General features: G+C 34.5%; 1 protein-coding gene across 15 annotated transcripts in view; it reads right to left on the minus strand.

The window, feature by feature from the left end:
- Nucleotides 1-24,822, minus strand: part of VWA3B (von Willebrand factor A domain containing 3B) — a 72,607-nt gene that overhangs the window by 3,689 nt on the left and 44,096 nt on the right. For 13 of the 15 annotated variants that reach the window (XM_088159960.1, XM_088159967.1, XM_088159966.1 and 10 more), the window contains 13 exons: nucleotides 23,589-23,716; nucleotides 22,415-22,521; nucleotides 21,609-21,746; nucleotides 20,752-20,788; nucleotides 20,474-20,630; nucleotides 16,170-16,288; nucleotides 13,368-13,418; nucleotides 11,974-12,193; nucleotides 8,420-8,540; nucleotides 7,494-7,618; nucleotides 6,190-6,327; nucleotides 5,539-5,636; nucleotides 615-2,402 (listed from right to left, as the gene is read on the minus strand). In XM_088159960.1, coding sequence (XP_088016086.1) covers nucleotides 2,213-2,402; nucleotides 5,539-5,636; nucleotides 6,190-6,327; nucleotides 7,494-7,618; nucleotides 8,420-8,540; nucleotides 11,974-12,193; nucleotides 13,368-13,418; nucleotides 16,170-16,288; nucleotides 20,474-20,630; nucleotides 20,752-20,788; nucleotides 21,609-21,746; nucleotides 22,415-22,521; nucleotides 23,589-23,716 — 1,629 coding nt within the window. In that variant the 3' untranslated portion in view covers nucleotides 615-2,212. Of the gene's footprint in view, nucleotides 1-614; nucleotides 2,403-5,538; nucleotides 5,637-6,189; nucleotides 6,328-7,493; nucleotides 7,619-8,419; nucleotides 8,541-11,973; nucleotides 12,194-13,367; nucleotides 13,419-16,169; nucleotides 16,289-20,473; nucleotides 20,631-20,751; nucleotides 20,789-21,608; nucleotides 21,747-22,414; nucleotides 22,522-23,588; nucleotides 23,717-24,822 lie in introns of those variants that run through there. The other 2 variants (XM_088159962.1, XM_088159963.1) reach the window with 1 other exon arrangement.

The raw sequence follows: 24,822 nt of genomic DNA on the forward strand, positions 1-24,822 counted from the left end.
ATAACCTTGTTCCTGTAAAAGATATGTAACTACAAAAGTTGTTAATATTACAGCTATTCAAAACATTTCTCTGAGATGCAGACTATTTTTAAAAATCTGCCTTTGTTAAAAACAATCCAGAAATAATGAAGTAATGAAAACAACTTCTAGGAAAACATGGAAAGGGATCACTCTGATGAACATTGGTGTGTCTAGCATATGAAAGGCAATATTTGAGACTTCAGAGTGATACAGGGGTCTAAACAGGAAAACAGGGTATTTCACCTCACTTGTGTAGTTTAGGCTCCTGACTTGAATATCCAGCCTTATTTCAGCACTACAAAAACTCCATGAAGGGAAAGTCCATTGTTAGATACCTGATATTTTTAATACCTGGTCCATAGAGACTAACTGAATAATTCATTAGAATGGCAGGGCTTTCCAACTCCTCATCCATGTTATTTAACACCTACCCACATCAATGTAATCAAATATGACAACTTCTAAGGAAAAATGTTAACCTGCACAGGGGAATCTCACAGATCTGGTGCTCAACACATATCAAACTGCCAAGCAATAAGTGTAAACTAATAGTTCATACTTGACTGGAAGTTAAGACAGAAGGAAATAAACAATGCCAGGCAAATTTGTTTTCTTTATTCTCTTCATCTTTAAAATGAAATCAGCATTTACATAGTTCAAAGAGTGTATAGCAGGGGTCAGGCAGCACATTTGATATAACTCACAAAATTATATACACAGAGTGCTGTGAAACATTTGCATAGTATGAAAATGGAGCAACTATATACACTCAAAGAGGATAAATACACAGTCACATAGAGGGATTGGAAGAAGAGATATCTATGAAACCATGTGAGGATGACCATATAGTGTTACTTAACATCTTTATAGCTCTGACTTTTCCCTTTCTCATAAAACACAGAAGGATATGTAAATTGAAATAAATTTTAGAAAAAAAAACTCCCCTTACTCAATATTTATGGTATCACAAGAAGAGGACAAGGTACTTTCTTCAGCATGTCCAACCTGTGTATTGAAGCCTTGTTAGAATACTATGAGATTATTTTCTAAGTCTAGGAAGCATTAAAATACATAGATAACCATTGCTCTCATGTAATCTTTCCTCCAAGCTGCAGGGAATCAGTTACAGGGCTTGCTGATCACATTAGGATTATTTCACATTTCCTCAGCATCTGCATCTCGAAATGTCCAAGAGGAAGGCATCTGAGATAACTGAGCATTTCCAGTCACATAGCCCTACCTTTGGAAACCATGGTTTCTAACTGGACATGCCCAATACCTTTCTCTCATATAATTCTGATCAGGCCACTCTTAAAATGCCCATTATATAATGGGCACCATAATACCCACTATAAGCAATGCAAATGGAATTTGCAGGCAATCTTTAAAGGATGACTGAGAACACAGAAGGAACATTCAGATGAGTCAAATCAAGTTGATTGAAAACAAGATGATTGAGTGAATTTATAACCCATAACTTCTGGACATAAATAAATAATGAGGATGTTGAAAACATTTAATAGGGTACAAGGAGGTATACCTAGCAAGTATGGATAAAAACCCTGTTATCTTTCCACTGACAGTAGGATCTTGTAAATGAAGAGCTGACTGATATGTAATGGCAAGCCTACAGTAGCCCAGTCTCTGCTTCAGAGTGACAGGGAGTACAGGTACTGCTGTCAGCTTTAACTGAGCCAGCTCATACACCAAAAGCAATTTAACCTCTGAAGCACTGAGCTACAGGTGCAATAATTTAATACCCACAATATAGACATAACTTTTATCTAAGAAAGAGCAAGCAGTAGAGGGACTGGACTATATACTCTGCTTACAAGCAGGTACTAAGGTTTGGTGTTACTGTATCCTCACTGCTACTACAACTGTTAGAGAAATTAAGGTGGCATATGCTGGAATGTGCTTTATTTATTTCTTGCCATTGCTGAGAAAACACTGAGAAAACAATGCTGAGAAAGTGTCAAGAACAGTTTCTAAAGAAGGTGAAAGAATTTCATCATATATGACATGGGAAACCTAACTTGGCTAACACCCAGAAATGCAGAAACCTGTTTGTTTGTGTGGGGAATAGCTAAAGGCCCATCACAAATGCTTAATTCCTAATACTTTTTCAGAGCTACATCTTTACCTCTAAGTTCTTCCTTATTGCTAGACAGTGAATTTCTTCCTCTCTGTTTTACTTCACTTCTGGAGACAAAAGATTATCAAAGTCTGACATCATCTCCCTGGGATGCCTTTTGTCTACTGTTGTCCTCTTCTTTTTCTCTTTTCCCCTCTTTTCTTTCACAGTACTTTTCTTTGCTTCTTCTCCTCCTTCATCTTCCACAGGCGGGCGAGGGCAGGTCTTTGTAGTCTCACCATCTTGGCTGGAAAATCAGAAAAGGAAATCCATAAAGCTAAAAGTACATATCCCATAAAGCCTCTTTTAGAAGATATAGATTTCACCTTTTTCCACATCTTACAGTACTGACAAGAGAAGGACTTCTCACATTCTTGACCATTTGACAGAGCTATAAATGTCCTACAATACAGTTTCCCTTTTACTAATAGAATAAGTGAAGGATAGCCTAAAACAGGGCTCTGGCCCTTAATCGTATCTGCCTCTTAGGACTCCAGAAAGGACGTGGGCAAAAAGGACCCTTTTGCTGTATGGGTCCAGATCACACAGTCTTTCACTTTGCATATAGGACTTGTTAGCTACATTTTCAGAGTGCTTGTTCTGCCATAATTATTTCTTTCCACAGTCAAGGCAGGAAAGTGCCCCAAACAGATACTAATATCTCATATTAAAATCGTAAGAGCTATATTAGTACCTCTAAAACTTAGTCAATTAAGCATAACTCCTAATACACACCACAAAAACATTAAAAGACAATCCCAAAAAACTCAGAGCTGGAGTTAGCCAGGCCATTGTGATACATTGTAATACATCTGTGGGCACTGAGGACTTCCTGTCAACATAGGAACCTGAGAAGTGCCTTTTAATTTTTTTCCCTTACTACTCCAGCATTTAGCACAAAGGGTTTATCTCTTTTTGAGGTTTTAATATATTGCATTCAGAATTTTTTATTCCTTTCAAATTAAATTGTGCTTCTGCATTATTATCAACAATGTCAGCAGTTTCTCATTAGATCTGTGCATACCCATGTGTGCAGTGTCCCCGTCTAAGTAGAACGTAGGAGGTAGGGATTTATTTTAGAAATATAATAAATAACAACTTTCATTGGAAAGCACACTTCCATGCCCTTGTAAAAGGTAGGGGTTCTAATGAAATTCCATTTAGTGCATTCATTTCAGTTAATTCTCCAAAGAATTCCTCTGTTTGCCAGTGCATAACTCAATTTTCTCCTCATTTATACATAAAAATGGCAATTCAGCTTGCTAATAAATTCTCTTTGGAGAGTGAATATTTTTACTAAAGCACTCATTCGTGAAAGAAAGCATGTAGAATGGACACTATTCTTATTGTTTATGCATTTAATCACATCTTTTCTTAATATGGTACTTCATTTAGAATACAATCCAACTCAGTGGAAGGGAAAAACTTCTGCTGATTTTGCTGGAACTCAGACCAGTTATATACCTGCCTCTTTTCAACTGGTTGTATGCATTAAGAAGGAAACCACAGTCTTCAGGTTTGCTTTTTGGTGAGAAGAGGCTACTGTCATATCAATGATATAGCCTGGGAAAAGGCATTTATGTATTCCCAGATTTGGAATTCTGCTCAGTAAAAACAGGGCATTCATTTGTTTGTGTGCTGTGGCTGCAAGCACACAAACAAATATATAGTTTGACTTTCAAACTATACTGGGATCACTACTAGAAAATATGTGGGAATCACAGGACTTGAATCTCAGTTGCTTTTCACTCCATCATTCTCAGTGAATCCAAAGATCAGTCCACAACTGGTACCCTCACACATAATTTTTAGATGAAATCTTTAATGATGATAATCATATTAGAACATTTCAATGAAAATTAAGAACATCTGTGGGTGACCAAGCACTGCAGCAGGTTTCCCAGAGAGAGTGTACAGTCTCCTCACTGGAGATACTCAACCATTTTGATGCAATCATCTGCCATGTGCTCTGAGATAACCCTGCTTGAGCAGATGACCCACTGTGGTGCCTTACAATCTGACCCATCCCATTCTGTGATCTAAAATTGCCTTGAATGGTGGCATTTATTTCTCTCCACAACTACCAGAAAGGAAGGTGTAGCCAGGTGGGGGTCGGTCTCTTCTCCCAGGTAACCAGCAAGGACAAGAGGACACAGCCTCAAGCAGCAGCAGGAGAAGGTTTAGGCAGAACATTAGGAAGAAGTTCTCCACAGAAAGAGTGACTGGGCATTGGAATGGCTGCCCAGGGAGGTGGTGGAGTCACCATCCCTGGAGGTGTTTAAGAAAGGACTGGATGTGGCACTCAGTGCCATGGTCTAATTGAAAAGGTGGTGCTGGGTCATAGGCTGGACTTGATGATCCCAGGGGTCTTTTCCAACCAAGCTAATTCTGTGATTTTTCCTGTTCATGTTTCCTCTTGGAAATAAATTTCCCTTGATGGAGATTATACGATTCTTTTGCAGCAATGCTCAAACTACATGAAAGAGGAAATCCTTCATCCTCTGGATGTCAAGGCAAATGGAAGATTAAAAAAAATATATATATATTTTTTCACATAATGTTAAACTGTTAAAATGTTAAACTGTGCAACTCCCCCTGGGAAGAAGCTATGGATGATGATTTTACATGGTTTCAAAAAAAGTAACTGCACAAATTCATGGAAGAAAATTCTATCAAGGCTATTTAATATAGAGACTTTAATTCTGCTTCAGATAATTTTTTAATCCCAAATTATTGTAGGTTGAGAATGTATTCTGGAGAAATATCTCTAGATGATTGTTCTGATCTTATTGTCCATCCTAAGGTTGTCTGAAGTTGTTAGTGCTCTGAAGGATGTCACAATTTCAACTGGATTAAACTAGAACTTAATGCAATATGAAAAGGTAATCCATAAATACTTGGAACCACTGCATTTTCAGTGCACACTTCATATCTCACTGCACATTAATTCTGCAGAACCTAAGTAGGGGCTCATGCTCATCTTACACACTCTCTCTCCATCATTCTCAAGATTTAAGTCCAAAAGATGAACAAATATCTTAGAAAAAAATTGCAATTTAATGTGCAGCTTTAAGTAACAATAAATATCTTAACAGGAAAATAAGGTCTACAACAAATAGAAACTCCATCTCACCTTTCAGCAATCCCCTTAACACCTTTCTGGGACTAAGCTTCAAACCACCACATGCCACCAATGTTTCCAGAGTGAAAATAGGACAATAAATTCTCACACAAACTTAGTTGCATGTGTAGATTAAGCCAGTTCACAAAAGCTGTAGTTAGAGTACTATGTATAGAAACCTGACAGCATAGTTGAAGTCAAAGTGCAACATTTAGGATTTAAATTTAAAAAATTTTGTATTTTTAGGTTCAATCATACTCACATCTCATAATCCACCGTCTGCAATGTTCTTATGTACTGACACGAAGAGGCATACTTGGTTTGGCTGATTTTAATGAGCTCACTTCTTACACAGTGTTCCTGCAATAACACAATCAACATTCATCTAATTTAAACTGAAATCTCAAAAGCAATGAAGATACATATGCATAAAAATTCAACTGTTTAAATGAAACTGCAATCAGCCTCTAATAAAGATAATTAATATAAAAGTTTCAAGTACAAAGTAAATTTTCTTTAATGCACGGTATGAAAAATGCAGTAAAATTATCATAATGGCTTACAAACAAAAAAACCAAACCAAACAAACATAATGGAATTAATTTCAGACTATACTGACTGTGTTAAAACTCTGTGTGTTTCTTATTTTAGAAGCATGGAACTTGTGAAAGCCACCAAATGTGTTAAAGAAGGAAGAACAGAGTATGATTTAAGAATAAATTATCCTACAGAATTTCTTTGTTCAGGTTTATTACATGGGCTCTTCATTGCAGTCTGAAATTGATCTACTCTGGTTAGCTGGAGACTCAGATTGGGACAGTGAGCTCATTAGCCTGGAAAATTCTATCTGCCTCTTCAAAAACAGAATAATGGTAAAATCACTGGACTGGCATCATCTTCTAGGCTTACTTACCTCCCTGTTGTTGAACATCAGTACTGTGTAGAGTCTGTGACCTGTTTCCACCCTCTCTGGTGTTGCTATGACAATGGCAGGTACATAATATTCATTTTCTGCCTTTCTCCCAGTTCTGGCAAGCACATAGTCCCCAACCTGCACACCAGCAAAGCATCAGTACAAGAACCATGTAACTTGTGAGCTTTATTAAGTTACAAAGTGCAACTACCAAGGTATTTTTACATGAATCATCATTCTATCATGTTCCCATGATTTAATATGGACCATTGAAAGAAAAGAACAACTTGGTCCCTGCATGTTCTGATCATGCGATTTCCACTGAATTGGGGAGAGAACACAAAACAAAAATAAAGGTTCGAGCTCTACTCAATGTACCCGGGCTTAGCTAGCAAGATGAACTGAATGAGGAAATTCTTACAAACTGTGCATTCTATGCAAATTTTAAGGCTTTCAACAAGCTTTTAAACCAACCTTGGGAATTTTAGATAATTCCTGATATAACTGATTTATCCAAAATTGTTTTTGAAATTAACACAGAAGTCACGATTTTATATCAAATTCTGCAGGTCTCTAGAGTTGGATACAGAACTTACAGAAGTATCAGGAACTACCATATCAGGATTTGCCTTCATCTCAAATTGGAAAAAAAAATTTCTAGTTATATATGTAGCAATGCAATTGTAAACATATTTCTTTTATTCAAAACAGATGGATCCAAGCTACAACCATCACTTTTCTGGTGTGTAGAATAAGAATCACCAAAAAATCCCCAGCTGTGATTACAGATTATCAGCTGATAAATTTTAAAGAAAACCAGAAATAAAACAGGGTTTATAATTTTTTATTACTGTTATTTGCCTTAGTATATGGTTATTTGCTGGATTTAAAACATGTTGTGGAAACCAAATGGTTAAAACATGCTGTAAATTACACTAAGTATAAAAAGTGCTCTTACATTTATAATCTTTGTGCTAGCAAACAATAACTGTACTACTAAATAGCTCACCTTTCTTCTAGGGGTGGGGAAATATTAATGTTTTGTAAAGAAAACAATATAGATTCATTTAGAACACTTAATTTTAATAAACAAAGTAATAGAATTACAATGAAAACATGCTTCAAGCAAATGAAAAACTTCATGTTGAAATAGCACGATATTACTATAATGAGAAACTCTTCTTTAAAATAAATAAATGTATTTTAAAGATTTTTTTTTAAATCTATAATTTATTCTAGATCTCATAATAAAAAATAAAATACAAAATGCATATTTGCAATCAGGAAAAAATACAGTTTTTCACCTGCAGATGTGGGCATGGCATTGCACCTCCCACAGGTATAGTGAACTTGACAGGGACATCACAGCTCTCCCCATTGCTGAAGTCAACAAGTGCAGATGTAGAACTGATATTCCTTATCACAGTTCCTGGAAAAAAAAAACCAAAAAAAACACAGAATAAAATATCAAAATTATTTTTCTTCCACCCCTTGTGGTAATTATTTTTTTTTTAAATGCTACAGGCTGTCACACATCACTGAGGTCAAACACGTCTATACTATACATTCTTTATTTTCATTTAGCTACTGTAAGCTGTGCTAGGGCAATGGAGACATTTGTACCTAAAAAACCCCTGCCTTACTAACCATTCTTAGTAATGCTGTAAAAAGAAAATGAAGTCTTTTTCAAGCACATGTCTGAAATTTGTAAGCTGATCAGGGTTAACATAATAAAACTGGCAGTTAACATAATAAACTACCACAGTTAAAAATATGTTATTGAACAAAATCCCAACTGAACACGTAAAGGTAACACAAAAATAAACAAATACATACAGAGAATATTTTTTTAAGAATAAGAATATTCAGAATTTTTTTTTTAATAACTAAGAAAGAACTGAGTTTTACCTACTAACTATTCTGGCTTCAAATTCAACAAAAAGGCAGCAGCATCCAGTGATCTTTTGGACACACGCAAATCTTGGTTTATGATTTCCTTCCACACTTTTCATAGGCAAACATATAATTGCTCTCCAACTTTACAAAATTAATGTCTTCTTATAAATGCATATATACTTGCACATACAAAATATATATTCATTTTTCATGAATATGCACATATAATATTAAATGTCATTAAGAAATAAGTAGTTACTTATGACCATAACTTATGTTTTATCTGTATTAAGGTACACTAAATAATATTGCAAATATGCACAAAAATATATACCTGGATAATAAAATCCTGTGATGTCCGATCTTGCAATTACCTTTTGGCTTTTGTGAGTCACAAATATTTGACATTTTTGTCTTGTCTTAGTCTTTGGCCTCCCACTTTCTTCTTCAAGTCTCTGTAATTTGACACAATTATTTCTCTATAACAGCTAATGCAGTCAGCCTTAATCTATTCTTTGGAATTATTTAAAAATTGAGGCAATATAATGCTACGAGATCTGTACAGAATACACAGTAAATTCTAAATACACTTTAAACTTTCAGAATAGTTCTAAGTACAGGAAGTACTCATATAAGAGTTTTCACTATAAAATTCTGTTCTGTATGTTCATAACAGTACCTATATTTTCATGTGTTCAGGCAGAAATTTACCTTGATGAATTATAACTCTGGCTACTATTTTCTTACAAAAAATTTTTATGAAGTTGCACAATTCATATTAAAGGATGAGGTAACAGAAAATCTTTTTTTTTTTTTTTTCAGAATAAGAAAATTCGCTCTACACATATATTTTGTCCAGATAGCAGTTTTCACAGTAATCTGATTTGCATTAGAAGTACCTCACTGTAGAGGATGAATCATTAAAAATTTAAATATGAAATAAAAAAATGTTCAAACAAATCTTCAAGTGTCTGGAAATAAAGTTTATTTCCACACTATAAATTCAAAATTTAATTGACATTTTCAACCATTTTAAAACATTCCAGTTTAGCAAAATATTATACCACATCTTCCAGACCTGCCACTGTCCATTATTCTGCCCCAGTAGTCTGGGTTTTTCATACACCAATTATTTTTGCCATTCTGCTCACAATAATGTTCCTAAATATAAATTGCAAGCAAGTGCAAAACTTGTTTATAACAAATCAGTTTCACCATTACTTTTTAAAATATTTATTAGCCTACCTCCTACAATTTGCAGGCATCCATCTCTTACACAGTTCTTTTGAATCATAAAAATATGCAACTTGAAATCTCAAACTTTTCCACAGGTCTACACATTTTCCTGAAAAACTACCATAACTCACAGACTCTTAATAAAGCTCCTGCTTGCTAGGATGTGTATGACTTGCTTCTTTTTCTGATGACATTTCTTTCCTAAAAAAACTTATTTGATTTGATACTTTATTTTCCCTAACAGTCAATAACTATGGAAAAGATATTAATAACTTTGAATAAGTTGTTTGTTCCAGTTTCACTATAATTGTCACAATCTCTTTTTTTCAAACTCTCCCTCAAAAATCACAAACAACCCAAGGAAAAAAGTCCTAAAAATAAGCAAAAGACACAAAAGAGGCAAGGAGATATTTTAAATTGGAGATATATGGGATTTTTCTAGCTTATTCTTTACGCCTAGAGAATATTAATTTTATCAGCAGTTTGCATTTTCAAACTCAGAACCAGGGACTCTTCACAGTGCTTAACTGACTGCTTGAAGTATAAGTCAACAAAGGCTGATCTGAGAGCAGACCTACAGTTCCACAGACACAAAAAGGTATTTGGGTAAAGCATTTACTTAATTCCTCAGGCTCCAAAAGGACAGCTGCTACTGAATATTTATTATCAACTAATTTGTAATGCTTGACTAATAAGTTGGGCAACTTCCAGCACTCCACATTAATCCAAATGCTAGAGACGACACAAGCATTCACAATGAGGATTCCGAGTCGTGCAGAATTCAGGTGGCTCAGAAACACTGTCTAAATTCAAATCCATCTTTCTTTTCTCTCACACAGCTTTTAGGTGTTCAGTAGGATTGACCCAGACACTGTAGGAGTAGCCATTTCTGGCATTCAGTACTTTTATTATAGAGTCCTGATTCTCAGGGATTTTTACCATGTTTCGCTCTGCTTCTGTTGAAGGCAATGCATTAAACCACAATGGGTGAAGGAGACTTTGTTTACTTCTTCCAATAGCTGCTACATTTTTTAACTCCCTTTCAAAAAGAATAGTCTTTGAACTTTCCTACTGTAAGTGAGAATAGACATGAAGAATATGCACAGATCTTCATGGATCTTGGCTCAAACTTTGGCTTTTCATAATCCTGACACCTTCAGAATGGAGCAACCACCATTCTTTCCTGGGGGCCGATGGGAACGAGCCTATTCTGCGTGGACCTAGCCCGTTTTTATGAAAGAACCTAAAAAGAAAGAGCTAACAACTAAGGTGTTTTATTTAAAATTCAGTGAAAAAAATCACCAGGAAATTTAAAAGTCTGCTTTGTTGGGTAGAGTTTCAGGATAATTGTGATTTTTTCTATGATGTCACAATGACAATTTCCATTCAATGCCATATCAGCTATTTCCTTGCTGTAATGTATTTCAGTTAGCAGTTTATTTCTCAATACCTATTTTGTAGGCAGACATCACAAAACCTTCAACAACACTTTTAAAAGGTTCCCCATTTTTCTTCATTTTTTCCCACTGTTTTTCTACCACATAAACAGAATTCTAATTACATCTGCATTTCTGCCTCTCACTCTTGAAGCCTTTCAGTTGCAGATTAGCAATTACTGAAGATGCTACTCTGATTAGACTCCTAAAGCGGGTTGACTCAGGATAAGTGATTGCACAATGTTAATCACATCATGTCTGAGAGCACACACTGGTTGTTCCAAGGCAACAGTAAAATTACACTCAACAAATGAAACATAAACATGCTTCTGCTGCTCATGTATTGGGACACTATACAGCATAGGTAAATCAATAATCGAAATAGCTCTAACAGCAATGTAATATTTTCAAACTAATGTGAAATGAATCGAGATAATCTGTTTTTTGAAGACATTAAAATGTTTTCAAATGTGCAGTCTTAATGGAATTTAAAAACTCAAAAACTACAGAAAACACACACACACATACAAAAACACTAACTTCAATTATAGTTTCAGGGTAGGTAGACTAATGTATTAATGCTAGACTAACATATTAATGAAATGGAGAGAGAAAAAAATCCTCTCTACCTAGCCAAAAGTGGGTGTCCACTTCAGAATGAGCTCCAGATGCCACTGACTCAGCTCACAATGCTGTGATATTGCACCATTTCACATATACCCACATTTTAGGGACAGTTAAATTTTAGTGTACAAAAATGAAGTTGAATCCTACCTCTTCTCTCTGTATTTTCTTTTACAAGAAATGTACCATGGAAAATTACAGTGAACGACTCCAATATTACAAGATCTTTTAGTTCTGTTTATCAAATATTAACCCAACCACAAATCTTGTATCTAAATTGCCTTTAATATATCTGTTCTTTCTCTTTCCTGCTATCATTGCAGCACAGATAGAGATCCTTTGCTGTGATTTATTTCTAAGAGGCTCGATTTCTGTGGCTCTCTCTGAAGCTTCAGAACTGCTACTTCCCCAACATTTAAAAAACGTAACTGAAAGCTTGATCTCTTTTTAACTAACTTCTTTCCTCTATCCATTTTATTTAGCATCATGCTACATATCTACTTTATCATCTATGATCATGGAAAAAAAATATTCCAGAGATACATAGTGAAGAGGAATATCTAAGGGGGAAATATCCCTGCACCTGTATTACCTTTTTATTGTTGCTTATGTGTGATTCTGAGCTTTTCTCAGTTTCCTTTTTGAGAGCTTCCTGAAGATCAGAGGCTTGTTGTATATATGTTAATGCTGTCAATATCTCATCTTCTAACAATTTTACATCTTCATAGGAAACTGGCCATCCCAAATTCTCTAAAGCCTCCAGCAAAGCTTCTTTATGCTGTATATATTGGACTGGCACATCCTCTTTAAATCTTAAAAAAAAAAAGAAAATATATATATTAAGAAATTAATAATCACAAGTAGGAAAAATTTTAATTACATCAGTGCTTTACAGATAGAGTCACAAATTGTGAATGCAGAATAAAGAATCAGATTAGCCCAATTTATCTTCTGTATGCTACAAGTTCTTGCATTTCATCCAGATACTGCTGTGTTTGGTCGAACAATCACGTCTGGTATAACTATACTTTATATAAAACAGCTACAGAGAAATTCAAGTGGCTGAGCCATAATTTCTGAAAAATAAATCAAATGTTTAAATATCTATGAACCAATATTAATGATTAATATGCTCCTCTAGCAATAGACTGTGCAACTGCTACATTTTTTGATCACATGCATAATTGCCATATGCTATCAATAATTAAACATTTTGGATGGCACTCTGTCAAATTTCTATACTCTGCAACTCATTGTCTATCAAGAGATATGTATTTCCTTTTCTTTTCATTACATGCTGTTTTGTTTAAGAGTCTTCATTTCCTCTGTGCACCAGAACAAGGTTTTAGCTCTCCTTATTAATGATAGAATTGTAGGTTTTTACTCATTAGCATATGTCTTCTTAAAAGCATTCCAGTTTTCATTCCCATTTTTCTGTGAAGAACTATTTCAGGCCCATTCAGTTTTCTTAACTCATCTTCGCTTTATTTTCTGTCACAAAGAGATGTTAACTTCACTGATATTTATACAGCAATTAGTTTTCTAAATCAATATAAAAAAATAGGCTAGTTAACAGTACAAACTTCCAGAGTGATATACAGCTCCAGCACACGCTTTTAAGGTGCTTATTACACCTTAACAAACCAGCCACTAGAGAGCTCTTTACGGGATCAGAGAAGATTTATTTTGATGTCAAAAGCAATAACATGCTGCCCTCTCAAGGCCCTGCACTTGACACTGATTAAGGATACAGGAGCAACATTCAAATGGAACACAAGTCCTTTCCTTTAAAAATAATCAGCACCACAAAAAGGAGATCCAGAATTTAATATTACTCCATATCATATACACATTTTTGAAAGCAAGGTATATTTATGAGATACTTGAAAATTAAACCAGTTGGTTACAGAAATAGTGATAAAAAACTACCAAATATTTATGACCAGCCTTCAGAGGTACATTAGAAAACCAAAAATGATAGCTTACTTGTCTCTTTCCTCCTGAGATAGTGCTCTCCAAATAACTAGGTTCAGGCGCCTATTAAAGAAAGCAAAGCAGTTTTTGAGGGAATGCAGCTGATCGTCTCAAAACTACCAAATAAACACAATTTCTTAACATATCTGCACTGATTTGTATTCCAAGCACAATGCATCATCAAATTGTATCCTTATGGTTCAGCTATGAAATTATCAACTGCAAAAGAAGATGGGAAAAGAGTATCTTCCATCAAATAACAGCATGACTATTTCAGGGTCATAGACGGTTTAATAGCAATCACTGCTGCTTCCTGCCAAGATTTTCTATGGATGGCTGTCTTCAGCATCAGCAAGTTAAATCAAATAACAAAATTGATTAAATGCCAGTTAAGCTGCTCAGTTCCTCCAATTAAACATTTTCAGAAAATGTAGTCTGAATGTAGTAATGCTAATTTCTACTTTTTTCCCTGCTAAAATTACCCCTCAGTTGTGCCATAAAGGTTTCCAATTCATTAAACTCTGGCTATGAAGAAAAACTACTGACAGGAAGTCAGAAGTGATTATCCCAAAGCAATGCAGTTCTGAGATCTTTTAAAAGCACCACTAAACTTTCTGGTTTTGCTTTTTAAGACGTAAATTTTAAACTCTTATAAGATCATCTAGCTTATGGTTTTCTCTATTAACATCCCAAACAAACCATCACTCAATTACTTCATTTCAGCTATAGATCCTAATTACTGTAATTCCAGAAAAATTTTCCAAATTTCCTTTGGATACAAGAAAAATTCATTGCTAGGAAAAATTCAGATTGTAACCTGATTGACTATAAGTAGTCTTGCCAGATTTACTGGTGCGTGTACAAAATAAAGCACATTAACAACAGATTCTGAATACTAAATTCCTGATGATTCATTTTATCTACCAGAAACTAAATCCCAGCATTTTTAGAATACAAAGTACTTAGTTCATTCTCAATATACAGTCTCAGCACGCTCCAATGCCTATTTCATCCTTCTAAATGTGCACACTCATAACTAAGTTGGTTATAAAAGCTTCTGGCTATACAAAAATCATATCTGTTATGGATCTTTCAGTGTTCTTCTCCTTTAATACTAGATGTTCTCTCTGTCAGGTCACAAAAAATCTGCCCCCACCACTTTTCTCCCTCTAAATCTGATGCTAAACTCAATCTGCATATGGAAAAATGCTGGCATGTTTGCTTCTGTGCTTGAAACCTGGATGTCCTGATCTATTGTTTCATCTACGTATGTCAGAATAAATTTGTGACCAACCACTATTTACAAAGCTGAACTGCATCTTTTGGAAATTCAGTTACTAGAAAACGACTGTGATATCTAGAGAAAAAAAAAATTCACTGGCTTGCTGTTTCACATGTAGAGGAAAAGCAAAAAGATCTCTTTTTTGCACTGTCAATTATAGGATCTTCAGGCAGCTTTGTCTTCTATACCTCTTTTTCATGGAAGCAGGAACTCAATCCTATTATTTTAAGTACACTGATTCATTGATCTCTATTGGTAAACAGAAGTAAACAGTAATCCTTATCACCAAAGTTTTAGAGAAACTGTGGAAATGCTATCAGAGTTTAACCGAAAAACAATTTTCTTTCCCTTACAATCAAAGTCAGTAAATGTAAAATATTCAATGGTATGGCACAATAATGAAAATCTTGAAGATTTTTCAGAATTCACCATCACAAATACACCACTATTCTATTACACCACTATATTCTATTAAAATGAATGACAAATCAATTTCTATGAATTCTAATAATATCAGTGATAACAGCGCTGTCTCAGTGACAGAACAAACCAAACAAGAAACTTTCATTCACTGAACTCCATTAATACTAGATACAGCAAGCAGCATTTTCAAATCAAAATTCTTGATTTTACCTCAAAAGATCTGTATAGGATACTAGGATTGAAAAAGAAAGCTACAGCATGCTTTGGAACTGGTATGACCATAGAGCTGCCAAGGAAAATAAGACCTCCTCAAACCTTAAAGACCCTCCATGGAATTCATAAAAAAACCAACATTTTTCATCAGGAGGGTTTTGGTCTTATAAAATAATTACATTTGTAAATGTTATTAGAATACAGTCTAAAGATATTTATTAAAATAATTCTAGTCAAAGCTCTCATGTGATTACTGAATTACACCATAGTAAAATAATTGCATTATTTTTAAAAAATGCATAAAGTTGGATCATGGAAAGAAGTAGCTTAGAAATCTAATGCCTTTGTCCTCTTCTGTTGTGATTTTACTAACATTTAATTTAAAAGTACAACACATATGCCTCTCAAAAAAAACCTCACCAAATTTAAATTGTCCGTTTCTTATTGGTGCCTCAGTTATATTATTGCATGCATAGTTGGGTGATAGACAGCTGGCAGCAAAAAACAGGTCCTTAATTTAAGTGTCAGCCTATGGCTATAGGATCTTAATTTTAAGTTAAAAGTCTGGCTAGCATTATATGTTTATGGGCAATTCCTCTTGAGGGTTGACCGGTTTCAGGTCTGCCCTGAAAAGTAAAATAATTTTGGTTTTGTCACTGAACAAACATAATATGAGCAACATGTTGCTATTTATTTCCTTGCCTATTATCTGTTTTCACATTCAGTGCTTTTTTTTCCTCTTTAAGAAAATAAAATTTCTCCTACATGTTGATGGTGGATTAAAGTGTGAAGAATTATCAGTATTGAACAAAGCATGTGTGAGGAAATACTGAGTACCTGAGAAAAAAACTGAAACATGACTACAACCATGACAAATTTCTGGTGAGTAGACTTGCCTCTCATAGGATTTAATTGCTTGTTCCAGCTTCTCTTTATAGGCATCAAGATTCACTGCCCAAGGATTAATTAGTGCAATCCCCTTCTTGTCACTGTGAACATGGGCCAATGGTAACATCTATTATACAACAAAAGACACAGATATCATTTATCATACAAATTTTCAAGTGACTGAATGCCAAGGCTCAGAATAGCCAGAAGGAACACTGGAAGCTGCAGAAAGAAAAATCTAAGCACCACAAATGTCAGACTTAAGACACAGCTTCCAGCCAGTTCTTCTAAAATTATACAATCCCATTATGAAAAAGTTACAAATCAAGATTCCTAACTACTAAGTAATTCTAACTAAATCAGTACTGTCCAACAACACTCTAATAATGTAAATCAGAAGGAAACAAATACATCTAGTGAATGACTGTATTCCAGGTTTTACTGCCTTAAAACACTCTCATACTTTCTAGCATCTAATTCTAGCACACATGAATGAGAGTAAATATTTACATATATTTAATGCTCTTATTCTGGAGGACTTTATTTTGTAAGGAATGAGAGTAGTAAAGCTGTAGAGAGATCACTGATCACCAAAGAGCGAACAAAGCGGACATTGGTCACCAAAACTTGTCTTGATTACTTAGGAAACTAATCAGATTCATCAGGATAAGAACTTCAATATTTTTCAAATCTCCCAATACAATACCTACATAAGTCAACTTCATTATAAAATAAAAATGAATGCAACTGTGAGTAGATCTTCAAAAGACAGAGAAAAGGGTAGAAATGGATGACAAAAAGAGAAGGAAAGATACCTAAAGATGCCTTCCAAATTCTCAGTCCAAAGTCCCACCATCTTTCAGCCTATTAAATTATTCAGTAGTTCATAAAATAAAAGCTGTTTTACATATCAGTGTCCTGATGCTGAATTAAAAAAAAAAATCCAAGGAGGAACTGGAGAAGAAAGAGAATGTTAATCTCCCCAAAACTGTCTTCAACGCATATGATTGAATGGGAATCTTCCCCAAGTGCCTGTCTGAGATCAGGATATAGATGAGAAAAACATGGATGAGGTTCAATTTATATTAAACTAAAACCTCTGTTGGGGGAATTATACAAATAATCAGAAAATAGAGCAATAAAGAAAATTATTTAGTTGAGAAAACTTTTCAGTGATGCTTTATTTGTGTTTGAATCATCTCAGCATAGGTAGATTCCAAATTCCAACAGTATAAATAATTCTTTTAGGAGCAGTGGTGTGGCTTTATATCACCCTCTCTTTCCAAGGACATTGTCTCTCTGATTAATAAATCTGTGTCACATCAGTGACAGACCACATCAAAGCTCCTAATATGAAATTAATCTTAAAATCACTTAGAAGTTAAAGACAATGGGAACATGTCAGTGAAAATATCTTGCCAGAGACAGATGGGGTAAATCTCTGCCCATAACTCTGAGCAGTGATATCTGGCTACTTGTCATTTCCAGGTGAAGTTTGAAAGCGTCAGGCAGGGAAGTGATGACCCCTCTTCACGGTCTGCAATGCCATGAGTGTTGTCTACAATGTTACTCAAACCAAGGTAACAGAAGTTCAGCGGGGTCTCACCATGTAGGATGCCTCACAAATTCTGAGAGTAATTTCAAGTACAAACAGCATAATTTGCAACATGACTATTTAATAGAGTTTATAAAATACTTTGTATAGAATAGAAGGGGCAGACGAACATATACACATTATTATACTTCTGAAGACAAAAAGCAGAATGTATTCTTAGCAAATACTAATCTTGAAATACTAGACATACTTTGAGAACAATGAAAACTGATCACAAAGTCAAGTGAAATTTGACATATTCAGCTGATAGACATCACAGAGAATTTATTTTTATTACCAAAATATTTTTTTTATTTCCTAAATTAAATACTTTAACTTTTACACTAAAAGAATTCACTTGTTTCAAAATTGCTTTTATTTCAAACCCCAAGTTTCAAAATCTTAAAGACAAAACCAAAGCACAATAACCCTATAAAAATGTTCTTATTTTAGACCAAAGAAAGATGGTTTTTTGGATAAATCTGATTCTTTTGAGGAAAGCACTGAGTCAAAACTTCATGACTTGCAAACCTGTACTTAGATGCCACAACCTGCAACATATATTTACATGATTCAACAGGGAAAGTTTCCCCCAGAATTACCATAGCATAATTCAGACAAGCTCCCAAGCCATTATTTCTTTTCTGAATATGAATCTGGATGGGTAGTTTAATAAATTAACCTCTTTAGAATAACTCAGGTGAATCTGACAAATAGCACAGAACTGAAAACAACAGGTCAGCCTTTTGTTAATGAGCAGTTGTCATGGAAACCTTTTTCTTGCTGTATCTCCAAGGTAAGAAAACTGTTCATACTTATTCTGTCATCACTGCTGGCAAAGGCCAAAAATAAAAATTATACTATCCTCTGAAAAGCAAACGAGGATTTCTGCATTCCACACCAAGAAAACTAAGATCTCAGAAGGAACAATGCAAAATTATCCGTAAATTTATTACCTTCAATGAAATCTTCTGAAGTACTGGAATAATCAAGGTCCTTAAAGTCTCCTATTCAAGATCATTGCCTAGTGTCTATTTTCTTGATATGCTGGCCTGAAGCTTGAGGTGAAGTGGGTTCTGTAGCTCAGAAATTCTACTGCTTTCATCTTGGTGCAACCCTCAACCTTCTTTTTCTTTTCTATACTCAGTTTCAGATACAGAAAAATCCATTCCTTTACACATAGAACAATAATTCTCCACTGCCCGAGAAACTGGGTGTCTGATTACAACTAATGGAGACTAGTAGGTATGAAGAAATTACAAAAATAATTTTGTTTTACTATCCCTAAAGAATCTAAAGAAAACTCATGGATCACTGTTCGGATTCTGTACAGCACCTATTAATTCAAATTACACTGAACCTAATTCAGTCCTGAACTAGACTACCCAGGAGTTCCTATGAACTGCTACTTGTACACAGTATTCCTGAATCATAGTTTAGACTATTTTCAAAGACTGACTGCTTTGTTTTTTTGCAAGGGTAGTTTGTAAAGGATTCAAAGGGCTGTTCATTGAAAAACATGGAAGTAAGAGGACCTCTTAGGTATATTCAGAAGATGGAAAAAGAAGCAACTGCTCACAAATGAGATCTAAGAGTTTTCTGAAATTCACAATGTCTTTTGTTTGACATTTACAGTAGATTGTTTTGCAGTTTTGTAACTATTGGATGTCTGATTTTTTTTTAATGGCTATTTTACATCTCAAATGTTAAAATGTACCTTTTAAAATGTTCTCATACAAAAAGACATCTTTTAATTCTATTTTTAAAAAATCCCACTTAGAAAAAATTCTTACAGATCTTGCTTTTCACTTGGTTTTATCAAAAGAGAGGAACTGCTTCTACCAAAGAGAGGAAGTGGTTTTTCTTCTACAGATTGCATGCTTTAGCAAAAATTCGCATGCCTAAATTAAAAACCAGCATGAATATTTTAAAATGTAAAATTGTGCACATTTGCTATAAATCTGTTACTTAGTTCTATAATACATTCTTTTACAAATCCCTTGTTCTTTCTTTATTATTTAAAAAAAAGTTGTTTAGATTTTTCTTTGAGTATTGTTTAAAGAAAAAGTTTTTATTGAAATGAGTTGCAGCATATTTATAGGACTTTTGTAGGATACATCACACAAGAAAAATTAGAGCAATTTGCCATGAAATGGATTTCCTATAAGTGGAATGGCAAGTCGAACTTTATGATACAAAATTTCCCCTAAATTTTACAAAAATCTTACAACTGCCTTAAAATTTCATTTAAAACCTCTCAAAAATTAATTTTAATTACTGAATGCCAATACTTTTCGAAAGATCTTAATTCACAGTCACATGTAAAAGTGGAGAATGTACAAATCCATGAAATGTCCACCATCACCCTTTTCCAGATGACTTTATGGAATAAAAGACATCCTCCAGTGAATTAATAAGAATCAGTGAGGCTGTGGTGCTCAAGAAATTGCCTAACACCCAATGGCTGTACACTGCCATCAGCTGGTAACTGTGAAAGAATTTAAGGGTAAAGTATGCAAGACATACTATTAACTATCAGTTTTATCTTCTTACTGATGCATGAATGAACATTCAGATACGACTGATACATTTAGTGCACATCAACAATCTACAATACCAGAAAATGTTATTATGATATTCATAGAAATTAATTTTAAAAATCCTTTAGAAAACACTATCAAGTTTTGTTCTACCTTTCAAACAGCATAGGAGTTTTACCTTATCAAATACTTTAGAAACTACATGCTTGTCCAGCACTGGGATGTATTTTGTACTGTGAGGAACAGTTGTAGGAGCTAAGGCATCCATGATGGTGAGTCGCCTAGCAGCCAAGCCGTGGGTCTTTAACCAGACAGCTGAAGAGATATCTAGAGAGCTAGAAAAGAGAGACTGTGAGATGTAGCACAAGCTAGAAATACATTTGAAAGGTTTGAAATGAGTGAAGAAAATACGTAAACTATAAGTTTTGTTATGCATTTATATATGCATACACATACCTTTTAGATGCCCTTTTCACATTCTGCATTTTCAGATCTAAGAGAAAACATTTACATTTTGTTATCTCAGAGATTTTGTGCACACAAAAGTATGCATAAATAAGTTGCCATATAATAGAACCAATTTTTAAAATTTGAGTGTACAACAGCATCATGCACTAGATAACATTTCCGTTGCTAATTAATCAGTGAGAATTCATTTTCCTCACCTTCATTGTGCTTGATCAATAGTAACAGTGTTACCATATGCTTCATGAGCTCTAATCAGCCAGCCAGGAAATTTATAAAATAGAAAGGCAATTTTGTTTTTTAAACTGAAATTTGTTTCAGTTTATTTCTTTTTGACCAAGACCAAAGATTAACCAGTTTATTTCCCAAGTCAAAATGTGATACCAAGTACTAGCACTAATGAGGTGGCCAGGAGTAGCTAATTTAAGGTACACCACTATGAAAATCTCTATAAAAGATATATAAAAAACTAAACATAAGATGCTGAAATGCAAAAAAATCAAACATCTTTAAGTGTCATAGGTAAGGTTTTAGAATTACTTAGAGGATGTATCATAAAATTCTGAGTTGGACTAATTATTGAAAGAAATTAATGCTATCTCAATGTATTTCTAAGACCCACTGAAAACTCAATTGTAAACTTCTAGTTTGGGAACTGGCAGGAGTCTGGCCACAGCTGTAAAGACACTGTCCCAGTACCCAACTTCATATCCAACTCTGCTGACATTCAGTCTTTTGTATGGCAGATCTGCAGAGTTTTGCCTCAAAGGACGCACCATTAGTTACAAATGTAACAGGAGAAACCTTATCTTCTGCCCCACTTGGAGCTTCTTATTCTGTCAACTTGCCTTTGAAAATGGTTGTACATTTCACACCCTTCTTGACAGAAAAACCCTTTTCCTGTGGAGACACTCTTTTCTCTGGGCTTTCTTCCCTAGATTTCACACCTTGGCTCAGGATTCGCAGCAGACTCGTCTTTGTTTGATCTGTAGTTGTTGAAAGGGAAAGAAAGGAAGAGCTTATTTACTGCTCAAATACATGCCTGGGATTTTGAGTTCCTCTTTGATATTCAGTATCTAAGGGACTGCCTACACAATACCTCAAACAGAAAACTACTTCAACACTAAGTTGCATTTTGTATTTTCCCCAAAGATGAGGGTCTATTTTACTTCAGCTGGGTAAATTTAGTTTCAGACTGCATACAAAGGACACTTCCAAGAGAAATGTAGTATTATGGGTGCAGTAAATGGAAATATTAGTGTAAGTAATGTTGTAATTGGTACAATATAGATCACCTCTTCATTCTTGCCAGTTATGTACTTACTTCGAATAAAACCAGTTAGAGTTTAATATCTACTGTTAAAAAACTGTTTACAGAGCTTTCATAACATTCCACTAAAATACTACTTCTTCATGGCAGGGCCTGTGACAAAGCACAAATGTGCAGACATTTGTTTGTCTGGTTGGGCCAAATGAGTAGGATGGCTGAAAAGTAGAGATGAAGAGAAGTTTAGATTTTCAAAATGCTGATTACTTAAGTCAGCAAACGCTTAATTTGTTCTCAAAAAGAGGGATGATTTTTGCTATTTGCAACAGAATCATTTCAAGTTAGTGAATGAATTCTGTTGACAATTACAGCTCATTTGAATCTTACCTGCATATAATGCTTTCTTTCTTCGGGCTGGACTGGCAGCAGTGCTTTGCTCGGTTTGCTCATGTGATGGCACTGATGGTTCTTCTGAAGCACAGCACAGCCTACTCCTAAGAAAAATACTCAGCTCTTAAATGTGTTTGGATACAGGGACACAGTGTGTGTCTACTCGTGATTACTGCTTGTAAGAAGAAATTACTGCAAATATGTAACACCAGTTTAAAAATGCTAAGCTGAAGTTTCCTGGCAATTTAAACACTGATTTCAAATGCTTCAAACAGTGCAAAATATTTTTCTGTTATACCAATATGCATTTCAAAGGAAAGTTCAAAGGACGTTAAAATATTCTTAGTGGTTTTAATTATTTAAAAGTAATTTCTTAGTTTATTTAAAAGATGTTCATTACTTTAAAGGTAACACCCTCATATATTTTTAATAAGAACAGAATGTTCTGTAATAGCTACTTTGAATCTCAGTGCTAAGTAGCTACCATCAGCAAAATATCTGCTACATACATATGCACATATATATATACACACACATATATCTATGTCCCAGCATTAATAAAAAAATAAAATACACATATTCTGAAATAAACACTTAAATTTTTTTCTGGACATCCTACCTGCACTTTCACACATGAAATCATAACACATCATTGTACACTTTTAATAACTTTTACTTTCATTCCTTTACAGTTTTCAATAGATTTCGGTCTTAAAAATCTGATTCCTTTTAATGCATTTTTAAACGTTTTTTACTATCACTGCACAAACAAATACACAAATATATTTGTACATAATTTATGTTTCAATCAGCATATCCCAATGAGTGGCCATTAAGTCACGAGGTATCAAGCCAGCCCTACTTAGATGACAATAATTTTTCATGAGTCCTTTAGGTCAGAGGGATCAATTTTACCATGTGTTGGAGGCAAAAAAATAATCCCCCCTCTTTGCTTTAATTACTCGTAATATGTTTATACTATTGGTATATTTGAGATAATTTTGTTTCAGGCATCACAGCATTAGTAAATTTTTCCAGATTTTTTTTTTCCATTACCTTGGCTGTTAAAAAAACTTTGACAGTATGAAAGCAATAACCCTTCTTTTAAAAAGGAGAAATGTAAGAGATAGTTCCCACCTATTATTAACATAATAACAGAATGAGGACATACTTATTCTCTGGATAATTTTCTTTATTATAAGAATTCATCATCAGACTTTTCTCATGAAAGGTCTTCACTTTCTCTAGATCTTTCTCTCCTTGATCAATTTCTCTTTTCAAAAGATCTATGTCATTATTCTAACAAAAAGAAAATCAAATGTTTTAGTACAATTACTCCAAAATATGTTTCATTTCTGAACTGAAATTAAGCAAGCTCTGATAATAATTCTGAATAATGACAGGACATTGTTCAGAGGACAGCTTCCAAATTTTGCATACTTTTTCAGGTAGGCTCTTGTGCTTGGCATTATAGCCTCTCAAATTATTCTTCCTTTCTAGGAAAATGGCAAGCATTCCCTAACTAGCCAGTTACTCCTTGAGATATGGACAACTGTATTTCTAAATAAGGTAATGGGGTCACTAGCTCTACTCATTTCAAGCAAGCAAGAAAATAAGTAAGCAAATAAATAAAATACATTAAAAGGGATAGCCTGTCATTATACAGATCTCAACTGTATCACTGTATCCTGTCTGAGGACCAGGGAAGCAAAAAACATACTCTTCAAGCAAACACTGGAACTGACTAGGAATCATTTAGGACAGAGGAGGAAACAAGAAGGAAATTCCAACGATGCTCCCTCTACAGCTCCCACAGGGCCACAGGCTCCCATCTCCAAGTCTGGAGATGTACAACACAGACTCTGGCTCTCATTTTTCCAACAGGAGCAGTGTCACACAGTCCACGCCAGCAGAATCACTGAATTTGCCCAGTACACTGACATTTTTGAAGAGCTGGATTATTTTCACATCTTCCTTCTAATTGGTGTCTGTAAAGTTCAAATTTCCCAGTACTGTCTTGTTATTGCTTGTTCTCATCATTCAACTACTACCATTTCTGAAATCTATACAACCAATTCACTGAGTGGTAATTTTAATAAAAAGCAAGAATACGTTTCTAACGGGTGTTCCTCTTAGTCTATTCAGAAATTTCCTATTGAGGATTGTTGAGCTGCATAGTCACACTTGATAGATGACTGCTATTCTAGTCATCTTACTCTGTCTTTATAGATCTCTCCCAAGCAGCTACTGTAGAACAAACTTGTAACGAGATCCATATAATCATTATCACTAAAATTCAGCTCTGCATTCTCTTATTTATTAACAGGATACAAACCATATTCTCATTTTAAACAGTAACATATTTCTGAAACAGCAGAGATCATGTATTTCTTCCAGACCTGATT

The sequence above is a fragment of the Sturnus vulgaris genome, chromosome 2 (genome assembly GCF_052056855.1).
Source record: "Sturnus vulgaris isolate bStuVul1 chromosome 2, bStuVul1.hap1, whole genome shotgun sequence".
In the NCBI taxonomy this organism is placed as follows: domain Eukaryota; kingdom Metazoa; phylum Chordata; class Aves; order Passeriformes; family Sturnidae; genus Sturnus; species Sturnus vulgaris.